The following is a 27,043-nucleotide window of genomic DNA, read 5'->3' as shown; positions in this document are numbered from 1 at the left end:
ACTTCTCCAGGACATCAACACCAGCACCTTTTCTCACAATTTCTATCTTCGATGGCTTCTTTAACTTAGAAGATTCAGAATAACTATCTTTCTGAGAACAACACAAACTTCCATCCAGCCACAAATCAGGCCAGGCCTCGATGTTGAATCTTTTTTGAAAATTGCAGGAGTTATGATTATCAAGTGATTCATAGCAGACAACTGAAAAAACTTATTTAAATAGAAGTTGTTTCTTATGATAAAAATAATATTTAAGTTTATAACACAGGAGTTCACTTTTGTTTACTTTCAATACAGACACTTAATAGAATGAGATGGACATCAGGAGTGGGGTAGCATATAATATTAAGGGCCAAGGTGGGTTGTGAAAGTTAAGAAGTATGTCAATGATGCAAAGAATTAATTGTTATTTGAGGTTTTTATGCCTCGTCACGCACTGGCCTGGGGCTCCGCAAACCGCACGGTGCTCCACCCACTGGTTGTAACCCTTGCGAGGGCTCTGGCACCACTCGCCATCACCTACATGGGCCTGGCAAAATTGTAATGATTGGAAGCCTAGTGAGGGCAGTCATGTGACTGTCAGAGTGGCCATCCCATTGGCTGGGGCTGTGTGAGGTGTTCTAGGTTTGGGGGAGGAGAATTGGGCATTCTAGGTGGAAACTGGAAAGCGACAGGCATTCTGCTATGTATTTTCAGCTGATTCCTGGGCAGTGGTATTTTTTCACGTATTACAATTTCCCTTTCCCCATTTTATTTCCTTTCCCTTGATCCTAAGTTCGTTCTTATTAAAATAAATCTTGTTCTGTTTTGAGTGAGGCTGCCAGTCTCCTTCCTTGCCCCAATATTGCGGTGAGCCACTTAGCTAGCACTCCCCAATTAAAAATTGGTCCCCACAATGACAATGACCTAGTGTCGAGTCCTAGGTCTCACTTGAATCAAAGACCTAATCTCCCTTCCTTGAAGAGAAGACAATTTCAGGGAGGAATCTTCATTCTCTAAAAGAGAACCATTCTTGTCAATGGTGACCAAACTAAGATGATGTCTTTGCTCACTTTAAGAAAAGAGGGGCGGCTAGGTGGTGCAGTGGATAGAGCACCAGCCCTGGAGTCAGGAGTACCTGAGTTCAAAACCGGCCTCAGACACTTAACACTTACTAGCTGTGTGACCCTGGGCAAGTCACTTAACCCCAATTGCCTCACTAAAAAAAAAGGAAAAAAAAAAAGAAAAGAATATTTTTGTTCACCTTTGATCAGACTGAAAGGGGAGTAAGGGTGGCAGTGGGACCTCAGGCAGCCTCCTGGGGCTGTGGCAGCCTTTATGACTACCAAGGCCCTCTGCCCTGAGCCCATTTGAAAGACAGTATGGGATTGGCCTAGGGAATGAGAAGGTAGTCAGAAATCCCTTCCTGAGCCCCAACAGACTAGAGGTCACTGTCTTCAGTTCCTGCTTCAAAGATTGTGGAGTGGAAGTTGCAATTTATACTTAAAAAAAAAATTACATGATGTTTTTCTAATGTACAATGATTCAAGCAATTCTATTGAACTTCATGGTTCAAGAATACCTGCTGCATTAAAAAGAAGTTTATCATTTGAATATGCTGGAATAACGTGAATTTAAGTTTAACCCATAATCCAGGGAGTGATTAGATCCTTAACCCTAATGCCTGCGCATGGGTACATGTGTGTGCATAAAGGAGAGCAGAGTGAGAGAGGTCCAAGCTCTCTGGTTAGCTCTGATATATCACCATCCCACCATTGCTTCTCCAATTCCAAGTCCTTGGCAACAGGGAGAACAAGACAAGTGATACTTACAGCCGAAGCTCTTCAAAAGACTTCACTGAATAGAGGGGGGAATTCGGGTCCCGCTGTAGGACCTCCACTTGATTGGTGTTGTCCACGAGGTTGCTTCTGATCAGCTTGTTGAGCAGTGACTGTGCAGCTCTGTCTTCTACAAGTGGGATGACAAGTCCAGCCAATCATAGTGGTTACAAGCGATGATGCACACCTACCTAGTCCAATCACTCACTGTCTGGTCCTGGGGGTCTGTCAACAAACATCCTTCCTCCTTAAGACTTTTCTCCCATTCCTCAGTCAAATTTTTCACTTCTCATTTTGGCCTCACCCAAAACTCCAATCTAGAAACCAAACTCCAAAAATGATCAAGTTTTGCACAGAAGGTGCAAAAACTGGGGCAGCTTGGTGGTGCAGTAGATAAAGCACTGGCCCTGGATTCAAGAGAACGTGAGTTCAAATCCAGCTTCAGACATTTGACACTTACTAGCTGTGTGACCGTGGGCAAGTCACTTAGCCCTCATTGCCCCCATGCTCTCCCCGCCAAAAAAAGTGCAAAAATTGGTAAACTAGTTTAGATGGGGAATATTAGCTAATATTAACGGACAGAGCTAACATCTTAAAACTTTGGTCAGGCACAGTAACACTGTGCACATTGCTGTCTCTGAAAGGATCAGCTGACTGACCATTACTTGGAAGGCCCCTAGGAAGACAGAATTCATCCCTAGACTATTTCAGGGCCTTAGGCCTTCCTGCTGCCAGTCAGTCCTATAACAGAAGCTCCTCAGGAGCAAGAATCAAATTCTATTCATTGTGTTCTGTAACACAGGGCCTTGGCAGAGAAGAGGTGTTCCTGTTCAATTATTTTCAGTCATGTCAGACCCGATGTGACCCCACTCTGTCTTTTCTTGGCAAAGATACTGCAGTGGTTGGTTTGCCACTTATTTTTCTAGCTCACTTTACAGATGAGGAAACAGGCAAACAGGGTGAACTGACTTGCCCAGGGTCACACCACTACTAAGTGTGTGAGACCAGATCTGAACTCACAAAGGTAAGTCTTCATGATGCCAATCCTGGTGCTCTACCCTCTGGGCCACCTATCTGTCCTAAAGAGTAGGTACTCCCTCACTATTCAGTAAGTAAGATTCTAAATTATTTGTCAAAATGAAGTTCTTAAAAAAAGCTTTGACAGAACAGCCTGAACCTTTTAGAACTTAATTCCCAGCATCTTTCTAACTTCTCTTCTGCTCTAAGAAAGCCCAAGTTACCTTTCTCTTCTTCATCTGTTTTCCCTGAATTCTCATCCACTTTGACAATACCTGTATCAGAAAGACAACTGCTATTATTCAAGGGCATCTCAGAGATCTGACCATTTAAATACTATGACAGATTTAGTTGCAGTGTTATCTGAGGGAGGAACCCCTCTGGTAGCCACACTTTGGCTATTCTAGCCATCCCAAATAAAAAGAACTCATATCAATTTAGCACTGGTAGTTAAAGGCTATCAGGGAGTTTCTGTGGTCATCTGCTGGACAGCTACTTGCACATGAAGCACAAATTTACTTATAAAACTGGGGGTTTTGTTCCTCAAACCCCACACCAGCGTTTTCCTAACACTATTACATATATCGGCAGCTAAAGTACCTATAGTCTGATAAGGTTTCCATAACTAGACATTTTGGACTTCCAGAATTCTACCTTTTACTAGGTATAATGTGTGTATATAAGCATGAAACTGTTATTTCTCTCTTATAGCAACAATCAATTACTGAATTATATCAAACTGAAGGGACACTGTTAATGCATGATGAGATTGCCCAAATCTCCTTCCCTTTTGATCCTGGGTGGGAAACCTCACTTAACAAAAGCAGAGCTTCTTAAATTTTTTCCATTCTCAACCCCTTTTTTTCCTAGCAATTTTTATGGGACCCTGGATATATAGGCATATAAAATAGGTACACATAAACCTTTTAGTGTTGCTAAATTTTTCACAACCCCCCACATTTAGCTACAGGACCCCAAAGTTTAAGAAGCTCTGAACTAAACAACCTTATAAAGAATTTAATCTAAAGTAAATTCAGACCCATTGTGTTCTATTCAGGCTTGGGTGGGAGTAGATCCTTTGTCTAGAAAGTCTGAGGTTTGGGGTGAGCTAGGAGAGAGTGATCAAAGTCAGGTCTCCCAGTCTCTCATTAGAATAAGTCCATCTCTCATCATCTTTCTCATTAACCAATCAGAGTTGATAGCCATCCTCAGAAACACCACTCTTCCAAGGGCTTATCAGCTTTGAGTGGGTTCCATGAGGAGGCTCTGACATTCAAGAGTACCCCTGACTCCATTTATTAATTGTCCACTAGCAATAATTAATAAAATCATTACCCAGAAAGTCTGTCTCCTAAACGTTTTATACATCACACAAAGAAACTTTCTTTCTGGTGAGATAAAGACCCTGATTACTTGCTATCTATACATCTGAAACTTAGTAGAGAGGCTGCTTGGCCTAGTAGATGGCAGGACAGTCTTGGGAATCAGAGACCTGGGTTCATGCTCCCCCCTTAATATATACAGCCTGATTTGAAAAAAAAAAAATCAACATTTTTATTTATAGTTTGGGGTTCCAATTTTTATCCCTCTTTCCCTCCCTCCCCTCTTCCTTCCCTGAGGCAGAAAACAATCATATATGGGTTATACATATAAGATTATGTAAAATATTACCATATTTGTCATTTTGTACAAGAATATTTGATCAAAAGAAAAAAATGAAAGGAAGTGAAAAATAGCTTGCTTCAGTCTGTTCCATCAATAGTTCTTTGGGATTGCATTGTTGAGAATAGTCAATCATTCACAGTTATTCATCAAACAATATTGCTGTCTCTGTCAATGTTCTCTTGGTTCTGCTCACTTCAGAATACATTATTTCATACATGTCTTTCCAGGCCTTTCTGAAGTCATCCTGCTTATCATGTCTTACAGCACAATAATATTCCATGACCATTATATACCACAGTGTGTTTAGCCATTCCCCAACTGATGGGCATTCCTTTGATGTCCAAAGGGCTATAGAATTGTGCATACCCTTTGATCCAGCAATAGCACTGCTAGGTTTATATCCCAAAGACATCCCCAAAAAGAGAAAAGGCCCTATTTGTACAAAAATATTTCTAGCAGCTCTTTTTGTGGTGGCTAAGAATTGGAAATCAAAGGAATGCCCATCAGTTGGGGAATGGCTAAACAAACAAGAGATAGAGAATATCATAAAATGCAAAATGGATGATTTTGATTACATTAAATTAAAAAGGTTTTGTACAAACAGAAGCAATGCATCCAAAATTAGAAGGGAGACAGAAAGCTGGAAAAAATTTTTATGGCCAGTACTTCTGATAAAGGCCTCATTTCTAAAATATATAGGGAACTAAATCAAATTTATAAGAACCCAAGTCATTCCCCAATTGAGAAATGGTCAAAGGATATGAACAGGCAGTTTTCTGATGAAGAAACCAAAGCTATCTATTCCCATATGAAGAAATGCTCTAAATCTCTAATGATTAGAGAAATGCAAATGAAAACAACTCTGAGGTACCACCTGACACCTATCAGATTGGCTAAAATGACAAAAAAGGAAAATAATAAATGTTGGAGAAGCTGTGGAAAAATTGGAACACTAATGCATTGTTGGTGGAGCTGTGAACTGATCTAACCATTCTGGAGAGCAATTTGGAATTATGCCCAAAGGGCGATAAAGCTGTCCATACCCTTTGACCCAGCAATACCACTTTTGGGTCTTTTTCCCAAAGAGATCATGGAAAGGGGAGAGGGACCCACATGTACAAAAATATTTATAGCTGCTCTGTATGTGGTGGCAAGGAATTGGAAGTTGAGGGGATGCCCATCAATTGGGGAATGGCTGGACAAGTTGTGGTATATGAATACAATGGAATACTATTGTGCTGTAAGAAATGATGAGCAGGAGGAGGTCAGAGAAACTGGGAGGGTCTTGCGTGGGCTGATGATGAGTGAGATGAGCAGAACCAGAAGAACATTGTATACAGTATCATCAACATTGTGTGTTGATCTACTGTGATGGACTATATTCTTCTCACCAATGCAATGGTACAGAAGAGTTCCAGGGAACTCATGATGGAAGAGGAAGTCCAAATCCAAGGGAAAAAAAAAAAAAAAAGAACTGTGGAGTATAGATGCTGAATGAACCATACTATTTCTTTTGTTTTTGGTGCTGTTGTTTTTCTATTTTGAGTTTTTTGTCATTGCTCTGATTTTTCTCTTATAACATGACTAATGTAGAAATATGTTTAATGTTATTATATGTGTGTGTGTGTGTGTGTGTGTGTGTGTGTATATAAATAACCTATATCAGATTACCTGCTGTCTAGGGGAGGGGGGAGGGAGGAAGAAAAATCTGAAATTGGAAAGCTTGTATAGACAAAAGTTGAGAACTATCTTTACATGTAACAGGGGAAAAAATACTTTATTAAAAAAAATTTTTTTTAATTAAATTAAATTTTAAAAAGAGATAGTTCCTCACTTTGGCCCACCAGCCCGAATTGATTCTGACATTTTACTGATTCTGTTTTATCCCAAATCTACTCTTTCTTGGGAGTAACTCCAAAATTCCATACACCTTACTACCCCCAAAGTTCAGGCCAGGTTGAACATATGAATAAAAGATCTTAAGAGTATGATAGGCAAATTATGTACTGAAACCCATTTGAAATGGCCTGATCTACAAAGTAGACCAAGAGGAGAACTTCATATATGTACTTAGGAGATGTTTTTTGGTCACCCTCCTATCCAAGCTAAAACTTTCCCTCCAGTTTATACATCACTGGTGGGAGGTGATACTTCTGTTGCCTCCTATATACAGTAATTACAGACTAGGCTACGTGAAATCCATGTGGCAGGAGTTGCTGTACAAGCTGGTCCCTTGGATTTTTCCTTGCATGATTCAAGTCCTGGAGACAATGTATATATTAAGAACTTTCAAGGATCCAGTGGGACCCAGCCAGCTTGGGAGGGACCTTTTTCAGGTATTATTGACAACTCCTACTGCTATTAAAATTGGAGAAAAATAATCTTGGATTCATTGTTCCCATGTAAAGGCTGCACCATTTATAGGTAAAGAAATTTCAAATAAAACTCAAACAGATGCTAAAGAGCAAAAACCCCTAACAATAGCAGCTGCTAAAGAACAAAGAACCCTAACAGAGCCCAGGGACAATAGGCAGTTCCCAGTTCCCATTTGATAATCCTACAAATCAGTTACATGCTCTGGGACTCAGTCTTCCTAAAGTATTAGGAGATAGAAATTGCCTTTTTAGGGCCCTGGGAGATCACTTAGAAGGTCACTCTAGAAATCATCTCAGACACAGACAAGAAACGCTAATTATATGCTCAATCATAGGAATGACTTTGAGTTTTTTAGAGAGAATGACCCTCCCTTTGAAGAATATGTGGCTGAATTAAAACAACCATGGGCTGGCAATGATATGATTGTAGCCCTTGTAAAACATAACCAGCTGAATGTAATCATTCATCAGTTGAATAAGCCCCTATGGCAAATTCATGGTGCAAACAAAGCCGATGCTGAAGAACTCCATTTTCTATCATAGAGAACATTATGACAGCATTAGAAAAATCAATGACAATTCGGAAACCCCTGCCACTTTGGTGTGCAGAGAATTGGGTAACCAGTTAAAACGATGTGGTATACCCCAAATTCTAGCAGCATAATAAGTTACCTTTAACAAGCGTTTCCTTCTACAGGTAAACCACTGAGAGCACATGGCCTTGTTTTCTGGCCTACCTACCCCACCCCTTTCCCGTCCCCCTACTTAACCCTAATTCCATAAAACCATCTTTTTTTTTTTTTGAAAGGCATTGAAAAGGCCTGGAATTCACCACATACTTGTTTCCTCATGAACACAAAAGGGTACTTAGCAAACCTTCTTTTTTTACTTTTGTTTCTTTTGCTTTCTTTAACTCAATCTTGTAAACTGAGTGAATTTCAAAGGTATTTTAAGTATATGCAGTGGGGCCATTGGGCCTCAGAAGCTGAAGAGAACCATGAGTTTAATGAGTTTGTTTATGGGATTATGTTTTTTAAAAAAGGGTTATTGAACCCTATTGCCTGGTTTATCAATGAACATATTGAATATTGAGTCTTGCTGATTGACGTTTTATTTCTTTTTGACAAATTGAGTATCACTTCAAGTATCTGTTACTGTCATACCAGATAGAGAATTCATGTACAAGATGATGTGGTTTACTTGCTAAAAGAAGATTATGTAATAATGTTTAATATTATCAGTCATTTACAGTCATCATTTATATGTCATTGTGACTATGTATACTCTGGGTATGCTTTGGAATTACTGTATATATTACAAGTATATCCTCAGTTATGCAACATAACACGCATTTTTACCATCATATTGTCTTTGGTGAAATTAGTATGAGATTTTATGAATTATGGAAACATCATTTCAGAGACTAATTGCTCTTACAATGAGCTTGATGCAGGCTCTGGAGAGAATATATGTACAACAGGAGGAGAAACAGGTACACGTAAGTCCATGGTTTGCTTATGATGGTTACCATGTAGACCAAAATTGCTGGACATAGTCCAGTTTCTTCCTCTCCCTCCAAAAATGGCCTGGTGTCACGGAAGCTCCAACACATGCACCTGGTTTAATTTAACTTGTTTTCTTTTTCTTTCACTCAGTCTGATGGCACGGTCAGAATCCATCCGCCTGGGGCCTAGCACAATTGTCGGATGTCTCAGAACCATGAGATGTAGTATGGTAACCTTTCCATAACATTTCCAGGTGTCATCATAGACACATTGCAAAATTTGGCCTTGAGCCAGACACATGGTGGTAAGAGGTGTTACAGATTGCATAACTGCCTCAACTCTGCATTACAGAGGTATAAATCCTCCAAAAGGTGGTGGTGGGGCATGTAATATATATATATATATATATATATATATATATATATATATATATATATATATATATATATATATATATATATATATATATATATATATATATATATATTAGTCTGAGTTTGAGCTATATTGTGAAGAACTGTCACTGTTTAATTTGATCACTGACAATGCTATTCTAAGAATTAGTGAAAATGCAGCAGTTCAACAGCTAAAGAAGTGAGTCCAGAGACAACCAGAGTCCAGAGCAGAGTCCAGTTTTCCTGAGGACATCCCACCATTCCAAGAAGATAAGATCTCAAAGACTTTAAATGAATAGTTTCATTTTGTTGTTTTTCTTTTTTCTTTCTGTTATTATATACACCATTTGTGATATGTATTCCCTGCAGAAGCCCTCCCTCTGCAGGCATTGTCAAAGTGCCAGTTCATAAGGGACCACCTCTCTGGACAAAATTTCCCCTTTCTCCTTTTCCTATATTGTTATTTACATATTGTTTGTTAGCATAGGGTGTGTTTCATCAAGGAAACACTTGGGTTCCTTGTGTTCCTCAAAGAAACAAAGGGGGAAATGTGTGAAGATAATGGAATGTGGTAGATGAGGGGATTTTACCACCTGGAGATTGATCTAGACTGATTGAATTAAGTGAGAGCAACTGCAGACTGGCTTGTAAGCACATCTGGCGGGTACTTAAGAGGGTGTTGTTCTCAGAAGCTAAAGATTTTGAACTTTACATCGAGACCACCTTCAGGGTTCCAGTGAAACAATGAATTTGAACAACGCTAGCCAATCAGCTTGAAGAACCTCCCATTTCTGGAAGGAGAACATGAAGGAGGAAGTGGATGCTGGGGGAAGAATTCTTCCTCTTTTGGTGCAAGACATTGGCTTGGTGACAGAAGACACTTCAGAAGTGGGAGGTTTAGGAAGGTGAGGATTTCCATGCTATAAGAAATCTATTTGCGATCTATTTCTTTTACTATCTTTCAATAAACCCTTAAAAAACCTAAGCTGATTTATCAGTGATTTTAGTCAGTTTCCCCCTAAAACTGGGGGGGGGGGGAGGGGGCAGATTAGAACCCACATTTAGAATTTAAAATTACACAAATAGACGTGATAAGAAGCATCCTTGCTTCACCCCTGATGGTACTGGGAAGGCTTTTAGGTTATCCCCATTACAGATAATATTTGCTGATGGCTTTTGATAAATAGTACTTATCATTTTAAGGTAAACTCATTTTTGTCCTATGCTCATTAGTGGTTTGGTTTTATTTTTTTTTGGGGGGGGGGTTGTTTTTTATTTCAATGCAACAAACATTTTATTTTTTCCAGTTACATTTAAGGGTAGTTTTCAACATTAATTTTCATAAGATTTAGAGTTCCAAATTTTTCTCCCTCCCTCCCTTTCCTCCCCCCTCCACAAGATAGCAACAAATCTCATAAAGGTTATGTACAACAGACAAGTGCTCTTTTTATCAGTTCTTTCTATGGGAGTGGACAGTATGCTTCATCATTAGTCCTTTGAGATTATCTTGGATCATTGTATTGGTGAGAGTAGCTAAGTCATTCACAATTGTTAATTGAACAATACTGCTGTCACTATGCTATGCACAATGTCCTCCCAGTTCTGCTCACTTCACTACACATCAGTTCATAAGTCTGTCCAGGCTTTTCTGGGATCATCCTGTTTCTCATTTCCTATAACATAATACCATTCCACTACAAGCATATATCACAGCTTCTTCAGTCATTCCTCAATTGATAGACATTCCCTTGATTCCCAATTCTTAGCCACCACAAAGAGTTGCTATAAATATTTTTTGTACAATTTCCTCCCCTTTTCTCTTTTTTCACAATTGCTATTGTTAACTATTTCCCTCCATCCTATTCCTTTCCCCATGATATTTACTCTATTATCTATCTTCTTTCACCCTATCCCTCTTCAAAAGGGATTTGCTTCTGTCTGTCCCCTCCCCCAATCTGCCCTGCCTTCTTTTGCCCCTCTCTCTTTATCCCCTTCCCCTCCTATTCTCCTCAGGGTTAGATAGATTACTCCACCCAATTGAGTGTGTATGTTATTCCCTCCTTGAACCAATTCTGATGAGATTAAGGTCTTTGAGCCAATTCTGATGAGTGTAAAGTTCATTTAGTGCCCTTCTCCCTCCCCAAGTGTATTCCTCTCACCCTTCAATTTTACCCTAAAGATGTTATCATCTAGCTAAGTGACACAGTGGACAAAGCATCAACCCCAGACCCAGGGGGACCCCAGCCAAAACCCAGCCTCAGACACAAGACAGTCACCCACTGTACAACACCAGGTATGTCCCCCAACTCCAATTGTTTATGGTTCTCTAGGGTCCTGTACTTGAAAGTCAAATTTGTCATTCAGTTCAGGTCTTTTCATCACTAATACCTGAAAGTCCTCTTTTTCATTGAAATCCCATTTTTTCCTCGGAAAGATTATAATCAGTTTTGTTGGCTACATAATTATTGGTTGTAATCCCAATTCCTTTGCCCTCTGGAATATCATATTCCATGCCCTCCGGTCCTTTAATGTAGAAGCTGCTAGATCTTGTGCTATCCTGACTGGGGCTCCACAGTACTTGAATTCTTTCTTTTTGGCAACTTGCAATATTTTCTCCTTGACCTGAGAGCTCTGGAATTTGGCTATAATATTCCTAGGAGTTTTCCTTTTGGGATCTCTTTCTGGAAGTGATCGGTGGATTTTTTTCAATTTCTATTTTAGCTGCTTCTTCTAGAATTTCAGGGCAATTTTTCCTGAGAATATCTTGGAAGATGATGTCTAAGCTCTTTCCTTGATCATTGTTTCCAGGTAGACCAATAATTTTCAAATTATCTCTCCTGGATCTATTTTCCATGACAGCAGTTTTTCCAAGAAGATAGTTCACATTGCCCTCTATTTTTTTATTCATTTGGATTTGCTTTATTGTGTCTTGGTTTCTCATTAGGCAATTATTTTTGTCAGAGAGCTTTTCCATTTGGCTTTTCAAGCTATTGACTTTTTTCTCATGTCTTTCATGCGTCACCCTCATTTTTCTTTCCATTTTTTCCTCTACATCTCTGACTTTATCTTCAAAGTCCTTTTTGAACACCTCTATGGCCTGAGACCAATTCATATTTTTCTTGGAAGCTTTAGATATAGGGGCCCTGATATTGACATCTTCTTCTGAGGGTGCACCTCAATCTTCCTTATCACTAAAGAAACTTTCTATGGTCCTCACCTTTGTCTGCTCATCTTGCCTCATCTAGCTCCTTAAAGTGGGGCACTGTTTCCAGGCTGCATTATCCCAAGCTTCAGGAGGTCCCAGGTGGTATGATTTAAGGAAGATCAGGTTCTTCACTAGCCTAGCCTGTTCCCTGGTCCCTAGATGACCCCAGACCAACCTACTAATCAACCAGCTTTGTGTGCTATGGTTGTCAGCTCTGATGAGTCTGTGCCCCTCCCCCACCTGGGCCACTGCTACTCAAGTCTACCTCCTGGTTTCCAGCAGGGGTGAAAAACCCAAGTTCCATCTCAGCACCAACAGAGGCCCCTGTAATCTCCCCCCTACCAAGGGCTTAGCCCTCTCACCAGACTGTGAGCTTAGTTCCAGATGACACAGGCGCTGCAGCTGATTCAGAGGCTCTGAGGATCTCTTTCTCTGGTGAGGCCTTCCTGGGACTGGATCTGTGTCAGCATGACTATGGGGTTAGGCTCTACTTCTATCTCAGCACAGCAGCTCCCTCCTTCTGACCTTCTAAGCGGTCCTTGGTTGGAAAACAGTCTCAGCACACTCTCCTGTGGATTTTGCTGCTCCAGGAATTGTCCTATGCTGTTATTTGGATGTTTTTTGGAGCGACTATGTCATGAGTTCGAGAGGTCACTGCCTTTCTTCCGCCATCTGGGCTCTTCCCCAGAAGTCACTGCTTGTTAGTGTTTTTAAATAGGAATGGGTACTGTATTTTGTCAAAGGCCTTTTCTGCATCTATTGAGATAATCATACGATTTCTGTTGTTTTTGTTATTGATATGGTCAATTATGCTGATAGTTTTCCTAATATTGAACCAGCCCTGTATTCTTGTTATAAATTCCACCGGGTCATAGTGTATGATCCTTGTGATATATTTTTGTAATCTTTTTTGTACAGCCTGTGATTCTAAGCAAATCCATTAACCTCTCAGCACCCTAAATAAACCTCAAAGGCCATAAATTCCAGAGGAGTTGCCCATCTACATTCATTCAATTAATCAACAAGCATTTATTTAAGGCTAATATGTGCCAGGAACTGGAAAGACAAATACAATCAATGAAATACTGAGGAAATTCTTATACCCCAACAAGGAAGACAAGTCCATATTTAAGCATCAATAGAATAAAACAAAGTAGATTTAAGGGATTTAATTACAAGAAGGCCAAGAAGGCAGGCAATAGCTGTTGGGGGATCAAGAAGGCTTCATGCAGAAGACTGAACTTGAGTCTCCAGATAGTCATGAAGAAAGGGATTCTAAGGAGTGGAAGTGAGAGGGGAGCGCAGCTCAGCCATGGGAAGACAGGAGGAGTGTCATGTGTGAGGAACAAGATGGATGGGTTGGCTAAATGGAAGCGTGGGAAGGGGGAGAAATGTTCAATGAAGCTAGAAATAGATTGGAGCCAAGTTATGGAAGGCTATAATAAAGAGTAAACAAAGGGGTTTATAATTCATCCTTCAGGCAATGCAGAGCCCCTGGAGTTGAGTGGGGAGGAGGGAGGGCAGATACTTATTGATTGATTAATTGTAGAGGGAGTTCCCAACACTGATGAAATTACAGGTCCTGAATAACAACAAAAATGCTACATAAAAGCTACATTTCCAGGTGGCTGTTACAAATTCAAAGCAAAAATCTCTGAAGAAAACACATTTCACTTTTACTACTCACCATTGGCATCGAGTTTGATTTTCTCTTCCTTGATATGCAAACTGCTCAACTAAGTAGAGAATAAAAGGGAAAAGTTTTAGGCAAATTACTGGTTAAACAGAGACTTCCACCAGCCCTAAGAGCCTCTACAGGGAAGCTGGAGGCAGAAATAATCTCTCTTAGGTTTTACTTGTTTCAATCATTGAGTGTAGAGCAGTGTCTTTGGGTCTAAAAGTCAGATTTTACCTTGTGAGTTCAGAATGTCAGTTTCCATTTTTGCTTCATGACATACGAACCTAGTTGATTTTGTTCATCGGCAATTTTAAGTTGAAGGAGGTAAAGGAGGTCGAGCAGGGGCATCAGGAAAAGCTGGGGTCAAGCCCTGCCTCTGATACATCCTGCCATGTGACCAAGGGCCAAGTAAGTCCTTGAACCTCTGGATGCCTCAAGGCATCTCACTGACTCAAAGGTGCATAGGCTGAGCTGTACCTCAGCCAGTCTCCAACACCACTGGTGAAGTCACACGGGTATAATCCACCTCCAAAAACCTTCAGAAACACAAAACCATGTGTGACTTTGCAAAGTGGAAAAGTACATCATCTAAACATCCCACATACACCCATTTACAATGATTTCCCCCAATGAGCCTCAAAGTTACATGAAAACTTGAAAGGAGCATCAGTAGGCAAACACTTGGGTTTCCATTTTTACTTTACTGAGCCTGGTTTCAGTAAGACCCTGGTTATAGCCCACAGTGACTACTATTCATTCCTGGTCACTTCTTTAGGCCAGAAACAATCCTGATTCATGACTTTGGGCACTATTTTGCTCATCAAGATAAAGAACCAGACATTCTAGATCTTGGCTCCAGGCATTTTCTCAGGCAATCCCCATGCCCAAAAGGCTCTTCCTTCACCTCTTTCCCTCCTGGCTCTCCTCAAGACCCAAATGAAATCTCATCTTTTACTATAAGCTTTCCCCAAACCCTCCTAAACTCTAGGGCCTTCCCTCTGCTAATTACTTCTTATTTGTCCTAAATATAGTGCCTAATGGGAAACTTAATTTCAACATGTCCCAAACCAAACTCATTCTCTTTGCCCCAAACCCTCCCGTCTTCTGAAATTTGGGTACACTCAAGAGCATTAGCACCTTCCCCATCACCCAGGGCTTGCAATCTGGGCATCATGCTCAACTCCTCAGGCTCTCTTATCCACATCCAATCTATGGCCAAGTCCTGTCAATTCTGTTTTTGATGGTTTTCAGTTGTGCTGGACTTACTCTTCATGACCCCATTTGGGGTTTTCTGGGCAAAGATACTGGAGTGGTTTGCCATTTCCTGCTCCAGCTCATTTGACAGATGAGGAAAGTGAGGCCCAGGGTTAAGTGACTTTTCATTAGTTGTTTTTTGGGTTTTTTTGCGGGGCAATGGGGGTTAAGTGACTTGCTTAGGGTCACATAGCTGGTAAGTGTCAAGTGTCTGAGGCTGGATTTGAACTCAGGTACTCCTGAATCCAGGGCCGGTGCTTTATCCACTGCGCCACCTAGCTGCCCCCAGGTTAAGTGACTTGTGCAGCATCATACAGAGAGGGAGTGTCTGAGTCTGGATTTAAAACTCACCAGGTGAGTTTTCCTGACTCCAGGCCTGGCGCTCCACCCACTATGATGCCTAGCTATCCCCTTCTCTCTTCTGACACTGCCACGGCCCTCCCCCCCCCATATCACCTCCCATCTGGACTACTGAAACAGTCTGTTGCTGGATCTGCCTGTCTCAAGTCTTTCCTCCCTCCCATCCACCCCCCATTCAGCCACCAAAGTGATCTCCCCAAAGGGACTGTCTGACCATATAGCCCCTCCACTCAGTAAGCTCCAGTGGCTGGCTCCTTATCCTCTCCTGGATCAGTTATATGAAGTCCTCTCTTTGGCATTCAGAGTCCTTCACAACCTGGCCCCCTCAGGCCTCCTGGCTGTTCCTCTCACTAGACACAATCTCCTGATTGGGTGCATTTGCACTGGCTGTTTCCCACACCTGGGATTCTCTGTCTCCCTCCCCACTGACTCTTGCTCCTAGCCTCTCTGGCTTCCAACAGAAGCCTTTCCCAGACTCTGGGACCCAAGTTCCAGTTCATCCTGCCCATACCTGGCTGGTCTCTAGTTGTTGGCAAGCTGCCTCCCCCTTATCTCTGAGCTCCTGGAGAGCAGGGGCTCTGGGTTTTCCCTTTCTCTGCATCGCCAGTGCTTAGCACATAGTAGGGACTGAATGAATACTTCACTTGACTTGGGAATAAGCCACAAACAACATGGTATTTGACCTTGAGGAGCCACATTCTACAGGAGGACACACAATTTGTTAGGTTGAAGAGAGCACTAACAATTGGAGGGAAGGAGTAGCCTACTAAAAGCTTCAGAGCAGAGATAAGCCAGGTTGTCCTCTGAAGAAACATCCATATTTGAGGAACAGGGATGAGAAGATTGGAGAAAGTTAGAGCAAAACATTCCCCCTTCCATTCACCACCTGCCCCTAGCCCCCCACTCCACTCCAGGGCCCCTACTGTAATAAGCTTGCAGGTCTCCTCCTCCTTCCCAGCCATCTCCTCGGCATGCCATGCCATGCCATGCTGCTACCTCCCATCCTGTTGGGCACCTTCTACACTCCACAGACACCTGAGACTGAGCCTCCAGGTCCCCTAGCTCAGAGGGCAGACTGCTGCTTTATCCTGACCAGAACTAGGATGGCACAACCCTCCCAGTCATTCTGCAATGGCACAAATGTCCCCAGCCCTCTTTCGACTCCCCTTAATACGGTGTCTTTCTCCTCTAAATGTCCCATGGGCTAAGATACTGTCACACCTCTGACCCAGCAAGACCACCACTAGGTCTGTATCCCAAAGACACTCAAGAACGGGGAAAGGACCTGTTTGTACACAGCATCTGTAACAGCTCTTTTTGTGGTGGCAAAGAATTTGAAATTAAGGGAATGCACATTACCTGCAGAAGGGCTAAGTAAGTTGTGCTATATGACTGTGATGGAATACCATGGTGCTGGAAGAAATGAAGAGCAGGATTCTTTCAGAAAAACCTGAAAAGATCTCTAAGATCTGATCTAGAGCAGAGTGAACAGAAGCAGATCATTGTACATAGTAACAGAATCTTGGAATGATCAACTATCAAATACTTCCCTTACTCTGACTAATACAATGATCCAAGCCAATTCCAAAGGACTCTTGAGGACAAATGTCATCTACCTCAAGAGAAAGAGCTGTTAAACTGAGTGCAAATTCGGGGAGGGGGGGAGCTCCTTGGGGGGTAGAGACTGTCATGCTTCTTCTATCTGTATCCAAAGTGTTCAATGGCACAGTGCCTAACATTTAGTAAATGCTGGGCTCCACTCCTCCCTCTCCATCTATCTATATATCTCTGAAAGGTGATGCAGGTTGAATTCAGGAAACAGTTAGTAGTAATGACAATGTCAAGCACATGAAGAGCACAATGAAAAAAGACTGGAGGGAGCCAGCCTTGGGAAGGCCTTAAATACCAATAGTCTATATAGGATCATACAAGCCAGTGACCTACAAGGTGGGAGCCAAGCCTCTCAAGTGTGTGTTACTAACCAGAAGGTGGAAAAGTGGGTATACCCCTCCTGGGGTGCTTGTCTCCAACTAGACCTCCCCTCATCACCCCCCCCCAACACTCCAACACTCCCTGCCTCAGTTATTCAAGTCCTTAACTGCCTGAGCTTTGACCAAGAGCAGTTTCTAACAATTACTTCCAGGCATCCAAAGCAGCAGCAGCAGCTTATAAAGGTCCTAGTGAAAAAATGAGGTCTCCCTCACCTTCTAGTCACCAGGGCTCACATCCCAGCTTTAGCATCATCTGACTCCTCGCTCTCTCATTCAGGTGCAGAATCTTATTTCTACAACCATAACATCTCTGGCAATCTCCTCCCTTCTCTTCACCCCCACAGCCACCACCCTTATTCAGGCACTTATCAATAAAATAGGGAATGATAATGACTTTCCTGATGACTTCACAGTATGGTTGCAAAGCTAAAATGAAGAAATGGGCATAAAAGTATCTTGTTGTTCAGTTGTGTCCAACTTTCATTGTTTGCCATGTCCTTCTCCAGCTCATTTTACAGATGAGGAAACTGAGGCACAGTTTAAGTGACTTGCCCAGGGTCAACACCATTACTAACTCTATGAGGCTATCCTTCTGACTGGGTCCACTACAAGTTTATGCTACACAATTTCAACTGGGCCTTCCCTGTCATTAGAGGCAATCCTTCTGCACCTCCTTCACCAACCAATTACTAACCCATTCTCCATGGCAGCTCTTCCAAACCTTTTTATGCCTCCTCAAATTTCCCATGGGTGTCCTCACCACCCTCTCAGCTGAGAACTTTGCCTCATTTTACAGAAAAAACTCAAGTCACTTGCCATGAGCTCCCTCTTCTTCTCCCCTCATTCTCATCTCCTATCAGTGAGGTACCTTCTGCCACTCTCCTCCCTCACCCCTGTTTCCCATGAAGAAGTGGTCCTACTCCTTACCAAGGCTAACCCTGCTACTTGTTCAAGTCGTCCCATTGCATTCCATCCCATCTCCTCCCTCGCCCTTGTGTTCCACTCTCTTCCTCTCTATTGACTCCTTCCCTGCTGCCTGGAAACATGCCCAAGTCTCTCCTCCATCCTGAAAAAGCCCTCACTTGATCCTTCTATCCCCGTTAACTATTGTCCTCTCTCTCCTGCTGTTTTCTACCAACTCTCTGAAAAGGCATCTCAATAAGAGTCTTGACCCTCTCTCCTCCATCCCTCACAATGGGGCTCCTGACCTTGCCATTCCTCCAGAACTGCTCTCTCCAAAGTGACCCATGACCTTCTATCTGCCAAAGCCAATGGGCTTTTCTCAGTGCTCAGGGCCCTTGACCTCTCTGCAGCCTCTGATGCTCCCTGATCCTCTCCTCTCCAGGTTTTCCGGACACCCCTCTCTTGGTCCTCTACCTCCCTATCAAACTGCTCCTTCTCAGTTTCCTTTGCTGGATCTTCATCCAAACCACCCCCCCCCATTTACCCTAGCTGTCACACAGGGCTCCGTACTGGGCCCTCTTCTCCCTCTATGCTATTTTGCTTGGTGATCTCATCACTTCCCAGGGATTTAACACCATTTCTACCTGGTGATTCTCAAATCTACCTCTCCTGTCTCAGTCTCTCTGCTGACCTCTCAAACAGGATGTACAAGCAGACACCTTACAGTCATTCTGGCCAAAGGAGAACTCACTCTCTTTCCCCCTAAACCCTCTCCCCTCCTAGCTGCCCTATCCCCATCAACACCAGCCTCCCATCCCCATGGCTTGCAATCTAGGAGTCATCCTGGACTCCTCCACATCTCTCCTTCCCCCTTCCCCAATTATCCAAGCTGTTGCCAAGGCCTCTTGCCTCCCCTTTGTGGCCTCTCCCAAACAGGCCCCCTTCTTTCCTCTGGCACCCCTACCACTATGGAGCAGGCCCTGGTCACCTCATGCCTGGACAATTACAACAGCCTGTTGGGCAGCTCTGCCTGTCCCAAGTCTCTCCCCATTCCTGTCCATCCTCCATTCAGCTGACAGTCATCTTCCTAAAGTATGCCCAGGAGCGCCCATGTCACCTCCCCCACCCCCTTGGCCCTCTCTCATCCTAGGACCAAATACAAAGTGCTCTGACTGTCGAAGCTCTTCATGACCTGATGGTCTCCTACCTTTCCAGTCTTCCTGTACTTCAGTCCCCATCACATACTCTTCCACGCAGTGACACAGGCCTCCTGGCTGAGCTCTCTCCCTCCTCATTCCCCTGGCTTCCTTCAAATCCCAACTGAAATCCACCTTTTACAGCAAGTCTCTCCCAGCCCTTCTTAACTCTAGGGCCTTCCCCCTTTTAATGATTTCCTATTGCTCCTGTGCACAGTTTGGATCGGTTTGTTTTGCTTATTCTCCCCCCCCTCCCCCCATTAGATTGTGAGCTCCTTGAGGGCAGCTGCTGTCTCTTGCTTCTTTCTGTAACCTTGGAATAGTGCTTAGCACATAGGAGACTGGTAATAAATGTTTGATAGATTTAACAATTGTTAAGCACTATTTCCCAGGCCCTGTGCTAAGGCCCTAGGGTACAAAGGAAAAGGAAAAAGAAGAAAGTTCCTGTCCTCAAAGAGCTTACATCCTATTGGGAAGAAACAGCAGGACAACAAATAAGCAAATACAAACTACCTACAAAGCCATGTCCAGAGGCACTGGTCAGGATGAAACTGTGTGTGGCAGATGGTATTGGGGCAAGTTAGGAATTCTATGGTCTTGTAGGTCCTCAAGTTTGATGTATGCATCATTCACACTCACTGAGCACTGCTGTCCCATGGCAGTAGAAAGGGCAATGGATTGGTTGTCCAAGCAAACAGGTTCGCATCCCACTTCTCTTGCTTACAAGTATGACTTCAGGCAAGGCACTTTAACCTCCCCAAGCCTAAGTCAGTTATCACTTGATTTTCTGAGATCCAGTGTCTGTGTGACAGAACACACACACACACACACACACACACACACACCTCTACACTTCCTGCTGCAGAGCCTGGATCCTGGTAAGCACATAACCAATGTCTGACCAGGGCAGGGGAAATCCCAACTAGGGCTAAGGCCTGTATGGCAAGTGCCTGGGAGGGGCAGAGGGTCACCAGGCTACCAAAGAAGGAGCCAATTGGCCAGATCAGAAAAGTGGGCAGGCTGAAAGTTTCTGTGCTGATCAATAAGAGGGGAAGAGAAAGAGGAAAGGGGGAAGGAAAGAGGCGGGGAAAGGAAAAATAAAACATGAATTTAGTTCTCAACTTTTATAACAGAAAGCAGAGAATCAGAAAAGTAGAATAAAGGCTCTCATTAATTTAAAACATCTGCTCACTAAAACAGTAACAAAAAAGTAAAAGCTGAACAGCTTTCTTTAACTTCCCTTCCTTACAATGTCACTAATAGATAAATCCATTTAGCAACCAGAGCAGAATTGGTTTCTTAGATAACAGATACATGTTACTAAACAATAAACAAGGGAGGAAAATGTTCCAGGACACTGAGGTCTTTTCTAGCCTGTAAGTATTCTGAGAATGTTGTCTAAAACTAAAACAGGTATTAGCTTACTCAAATTTATTTGTGAACTACTATGACCCCCCCAACCCCAGTCCTTCACAAAATTGAAATCATGAAGGAATGAAATAATCATGGGGCTCTTAGCTCTTTTCATGTGCCACCCATTTAGAAATGTTAGTGGTCTGGCACACCTAGAATCTGTTAGAAACCTAGATGACCCAAATACTCAATAACTTCTGTACTCTAAACTCCTAGGCACTGGCTCTAGAACAAAATTCTGGGCCCATTTCCAGCTGCCCTAAATGTTTGTCAAGAACATTTCTAGATTAGCCATTTTGTGTAGAACACTGCACTAGAAGATCCTTTGGGAATAATACTAAGGAAGCAGAAAAGAGAAATTCTGTCTTTCAAAGAAAGATAGAAAAAGATATACAAGGTGTCAATAAAGTGACCTTTCTTTATTTGAAAACACCAGCTTCCTCCAACTCCTCAACAAAACTGCTTTGCCGCAGACCTGAATGTGCAATACTCAATTTCTTTGATACAAAAGTGGGCAACATTGTTGCTAGTTTTTCAATATCAGCCCAACTTTCATATGGTCTGCCCTGCAATTGAACCATAGTGATAAAGTTTGCTGTTAGAAAGAATTAACTCATGGACATTTACTATAATAATGTACTAATACGGAAGGCAGTTAGTTTATCATGATTACTTCTGATAACCCTTTAGGGCCATGAAAAGACCCACTACCCAAAGAAGTCAGATTCTCAAAGCACAAACAGCAGATGCTCTGCTTTAGTGAGCTAAGCCTCCTTCAACACAGACACAGTCAGTGGGAGGATAAAGTCTGTGGTTTGCTTCAGAGGGAAGGACCATTCAGCTAACAAACCAAGTTGTTAATGAGTCGAGTAACTGTGTGTTCTTTGTGAATGTAATACTAAAGTAAAATCCACGGAAATACTATGTGTAATCTGGATGAAGTTACTCAAAAAAAATAGGGTTCTTGTTCCAGCTTGGTCAAATGGGCTAAAACAACTTACTTTACACACAACTACTCACCATCCAGTCTTATTTATACTCAATAAATTCAATTCAGGCTGCCTGTTTCAACTTCTCTGCCCTCAGGAGCAAGGTCAGAAACAACCTCATTACCTTTTAAGCACCAGAAATTGTCTGTATTGGAAAGGCAAGCCTCAAGTAGGTAAATTTGATAAAACTCAATAGGGCTGCAAAAATATATCTGCTCAGCTATATATATATACACACATATATATATATATGTATGTATGTATGTGTATATATGTATACACACACACACACACAGAGAAAATCATTTCTACTCATCAACCATTTCTCAGGCTAAGTTCTCAGCCCTGTGCCACACTTGGGGACAAAGACAAAAATGAACTGGTTCCTAGCTCTGAGGAGACATACAAATATAAGATTAAATACAAACTAAACACCAAATAACTGCGGGGTGTGTTTGGAGGACTGGGGGGTGGGGAGTCAAGATGACTACACTGTGAAAAAGCAGAGAGATGTTGGATGAGAAGGGAGAAGGGTGAGGATGCCGGGTACATCTCAGGAGCACACCTGAGGCTGGAAAGAGCTGTCAGTCAGTCCTCCCCCCCCCCCAACCCTCATGATGGATAAAGGTAACCGGTTCAGCTAAACTAGCCAATGGGGTGAGTTACACGCGTGTAAATCACGTGTGCCTCTCCCCCCCCATGCCATGAAGAGGGAGGAGTGTTTCGTCATCAGTTTTCTGCCATTAATATTGGTCCAGGGCATTTAATCTCCATTCAGCTGCCTTTCCATGATGTTTTCATTACATTTCATTTGCCGCCTTGTTATGCTTTCTTTGCTCTGTTTCTGCCCATTTCTCTTAATTGCTCATCTTTAAAGGGAGGGGGGGGGCGGTGTATCTCCACACGATGAGGCCCGGCTTTGTTCCCACTTTCTTGGCTGCCACCAAAACTCCTTGGACCTTTCTCTTTGTGTCCTCGGGGCACATTCCCGGTAGGAGACTCGCCGGGCCAGCGGTTCCGAAGAGTCTAATCGCGTTTCCACATTAGACAACACCCACAACGGCCCCTGAACAGCCCGTTTCATCTTTTATCCCCCCCTTTGCTGAAGGCGGAGCTGAAGCCTCTGCACATCTGTCTGCCCGCTGGGTCCCCTCCTGCGCCCACCTGTCTAGCGGACAATGGCCCTGCCTTTTAGGCATCTGTGCCCCTTTCCCGGGTACCTCCAGGGTCAGATCCTACAAGACGTGGGCTTCAGAGAAGGCCAAGAGGTAGCGAGCATGACGAGCACACCTGCCCCCGTCCCGTCCCGCTTTCGGCAGCGGGGGTGGGGAATGGGGGGGGGGCGGCACCGTCAGGAACTGGGGTGATTTGGCTCAGAAGGAGCAAAAGCTCCACGAGGCGCCGGAGAAAGGCCGCCCGAGAGCTTGGCTGAAAGGTCCCGGGAGGTCGGGGCCCTTATTCTCTCCGCTGTACGGATGGGGAAACTGAGGCTGAGGCCTAGGCGCCCTAAGGGCTCGCGGTCACGCGGCTGACCAGGAGAGTCTGGGGCAGGCTCCCCGGGGCACGATCGGGGCGCGGGGCACAGGCACGCCAAGCGCGGCTGCCGAGGCGCGAGGGAGCGCGGCCAGGCCGGACCCTGCAGGACACAGGGGTGCACCCCGCGGGCTCGGGGGCGGCCCGCTGGGCCCCGCCCCCGCCCCCCCTCCCCGGCCCAGCCTCGCCAGCCCGCCCGGCCCCTCCGCGCCGGATGCGGCCACTCACCGACTCGGCGGCTGCTTCCTGCTCGTCCACCGCCAGGGCCCACGAGTCGGTGGCCATGGTCCCGAGGGAGCGGAGCGACGGCGGGACGCGGCGGAGCAGATTCGGCGGAGCGAGAGCACACTCTCACTCGCAATGGCGCCGCAGGCAGAAGGCAGAAGGGGAGCTAGGGAGGCAGCGCCGCGCGGGGGAGCCGCACTGCGCAGGCGCGGGCCCGCCCCCGCCCCGCCTAGCCCCCTGGAGCGGCGGAAGCGCTGCGGAGCCCCACCTGCTCGGCTCCGCCCCGCGCGTCCCCTACCACCTGGTGTAGCCCCAGCCTCAGGCCCAGAGGCCCAGAGGCCCAGGGTTGAGCAGAGGCCAGGCAGCCGGCTGGCCTCCTTTCTCTGTGGCTGCCGCGAGAGCTAGTTCCCCACTGCAGACGTCTCCAGTGTCAGGCCTCAGGGGATGCAGAGGCGCCTCTCGGTAGCCTTGCGGGTGAAAGGGGCCCAAGCTGTAGTCCAACTTTTGTGATCCTATTAAGTGATAACTGGTAGTTTTTCAACCGTCTCTGACTCTTCATAACCTTTCTTGGCAGACACACTGGAGTGGTTTGCCATTTCCTTCTCCAGGCTTAAGTGACTGAAGCCAAATTTGAATTCAGAATGAGTCTTCCTGATTCCCAGTCCAATGCTCTACTCACTGTGCCACCTAACTTCCCAAATAGACTTCTTTCAATTTTAGGTAGTCTGATGATAGAATTAACTCTTTATTTTAATTAAATTCCACTGCAGCAGTTTGGGGTTAGTCGAGGGACTAGATTACTGCAGAAATTGCTCTGCACATTCATTTAACACCAACATCACCAGAGGAAATGAGTCACCAACTCCGGACAAGCACAATTTACTAAGAACTGACAAATCCTCACCTGGTCACCACTCCCAGGCCAATGAATTGCCTGGAGCTGAACATACTTTGTCAAATTCCATCTTCTGATTACTTTGTAGATCTCCTAAAGATAATCTTATTCTCAGTTTATTATAACCAAACCCAAAGGCAGCCTCTCCCCCCAACCCTCACCCCCATTTTTGTTGTTTGTACCCTATAGCAACTGTTTTTAGCCCCACCCTAAGTACTCTTAGCTTTCTATAGTGGTATCACAAGTTATAACTCCTCTGTCCTGATTATAAACCTTAATTTTGTTATATTGATTTTATAAATTTCAAATCGATACTCCTTATGTAGCTACTTAAACCAGGTAGGTTAAGGGGGTGCATCCATGTGCATCTATGAGAGGGGTCCCCCACATGATAACAATGAGACAGTCTTCAAAGCTACAGCAGAGAGGTCATCCTCAAACTGATGAGCTCCTCTCTCTAAAACAGATGGACTGTGGGCAATCAATAACAAAGCCCCCTTCCCATTGGCAGTCAAGTTGTTGGGCAGTATTAACTCTATACCTCTGACTCAATGGGAACCCCATGATTTAGTTAGATATTCCTTTTGGTAACCACTGATCCTTATCTGTTCCCAGTCCCAAGCCAATGAATTACCTGGGGGCTAACCAATCTTTTGTCAATTACAGACTCTTGATTGTTTTATGGATCTCCCAAACTATCCCCCTCCAAAAGATTTCCAGACTTACTTCCTGGACTTCAGATTATTATGCAAAAAGGTTCATTTAGAGTTAAGTAGTTTCTATTTAGATTTAAGTAGTTTCTATTTGTGAGAAACTTACCTAACCCAAGGGTAGTCTCATAGCTCCCCTCGTTCTGTTACCCCATATAAACCCTGTTCACAGTCCCCATCTTTGGGTATTCCTAGCAATCTTGCTTTGCCATACATCCATGTTATAGCTCCTCTGCCCCAATTAAAGACCTTATTTCTCTTATATTGATTGTTTCATTAATTTTCAGGTTCACACTTTTTACCCCAACCTTTCCAAAGATACACAATATATGAATTAGAATGAATATGGTCTAATGTTCTAAAACTCCATCTTAATGAAGCAAGTCTCCTGGTCCCAGGATCTACACTTCATTGATTCCTTGATATGGAAAATTTCACACCGAGTTCCTAGTTTGTAGGGTTTGGGGACCTTATATCATTCAGTCCAAACCTCTTCATTTTACAGAGGAGAAAACGGAGAAGGTAAGTTGGGCTGGGAGAAGGAAGTCACTGTGCAAGGTCACACAGACAGCCTGCAGTAGCATGAGCATTCACAACCAGGTCCTCAGCTTCTTAGGTCCAATCCTTTCTGCCACTACACCTTGCTGACTTAGAAACAGTTGATCCAGCTAAATCAATCCTTCAGCCTAAGTCCAGGACTCTCAATCAACAAGGGGTATCAACATCCATTTTCTGACCTCCATACCTTCCTCCATTTTTTTTTTTTTTACAAAATGGAGCCTACAGAGCACAGCTCTTACTCTTCCATGATGCCATCAACTTTGGGGTGGGTGAAAAAAGGGCCTGAGGTCAAATTGGATCTGACGTGGGGCTTAGGATAAACCTGAAATGTCTCCAGGGAGAAGCAAAACCAAAGATGACCAGATAACAGTATGGATTATCCAGGAATCAAGGAACTATTTAAAGTTTAGATTGACCAACTAGCTATCAGGACAGACATACCTAAGAAGGGGAGGGGCACCTAGGTCACACAGTGGATAAAAAACCAGCCCCGGATTCAGGAGGACCCAAGTTCAAATCCAGCCTCAGATGCTTGACACTTACTAGCTGTGTGACCCTGGGCAAGTCACTTAACCCTCATTGCCCTGAGGGGGGAAAAAAAAAGTATGGGGAGATAAAATTCTATAGCAGCAAAGTCAGGTGTGGCTATGTGACCTGAGCTAGAAGACAGAACCACAAAGGTTAGGACCATCCTTTCAAAAATAAATCCCCCCTGACTCTCAGAAATATGACAAGCATCTAAGCTTTCTCCACCCAACCCACTCCAAAAAGGAACTTTCTATTTTCAACTGGCCACCCCATCTATCCTCTATAACAGCTTTTGCCTTCCCTGTTCTAGAAGGATTATGTCTCTAAGCTCTCCTCCCCCTGAGGTGGTCTTCAACTTCCCTCTTGGTAACCTACCCTGGAATCAAATAAAAAACCACTTTCATTCTAATTGGATTGTGTTAAAGAGTCTAATTCTTTATTGAGGAATACCCTACAGGCCCTCCACCTTTTTGCACCTCCCCCAACCCCGAGACAGGATTCATTTTTACTTAGCCTCCCCATCATTCTCATCCTCAACAGCGACATTTACATCCCCCACAGGAAAGGTGAGAAGAGACCAGATCCTGGCCTGCCCCCTTAGCAGTGGCAGTTATAGTAGCTGCAGCTACCATTGAATCCAACCTTTGGGGAAGATGACAGGGTTGATGTCAAGGCTGGGAGAGCCAACCAGATGAGGGGAAGGCCTCTTCTGGGTGGCCATAAGGATCTGACCGGAGAGAAAGACAGGAAGCAGCATTTTATTGGTCTTAGAAGAGGGGGGAAAAAAATCTATCAACATTAATGGCATTTTTCCTTTTAGGCAAATAG

The 27,043-nt window shown here is 43.7% G+C and overlaps 1 protein-coding gene across 1 annotated transcript in view; it reads right to left on the bottom strand.

The window, feature by feature from the left end:
* The window catches only part of LOC122740655 (ATP-dependent RNA helicase DDX19B-like), a 36,576-nt gene extending 12,856 nt beyond the window's left edge, over positions 1-23,720 (bottom strand). The window contains exons 1-4 of the mRNA XM_043983138.1: positions 23,525-23,720; positions 13,667-13,715; positions 3,059-3,109; positions 1,812-1,947 (exon numbers count right to left, since the gene is read on the bottom strand). Of these exons, the coding sequence (XP_043839073.1) occupies positions 1,812-1,947; positions 3,059-3,109; positions 13,667-13,715; positions 23,525-23,581 (293 nt within the window). The 5' untranslated portion in view covers positions 23,582-23,720. The remainder of the gene's footprint in view (positions 1-1,811; positions 1,948-3,058; positions 3,110-13,666; positions 13,716-23,524) is intronic.
* Between the last annotated feature and the right edge of the window lie 3,323 nt (positions 23,721-27,043).

Source organism: Dromiciops gliroides, chromosome 2 (genome assembly GCF_019393635.1).
Source record: "Dromiciops gliroides isolate mDroGli1 chromosome 2, mDroGli1.pri, whole genome shotgun sequence".
Classification (NCBI taxonomy): domain Eukaryota; kingdom Metazoa; phylum Chordata; class Mammalia; order Microbiotheria; family Microbiotheriidae; genus Dromiciops; species Dromiciops gliroides.
This window is presented reverse-complemented; position numbering and strand designations above follow the sequence as displayed.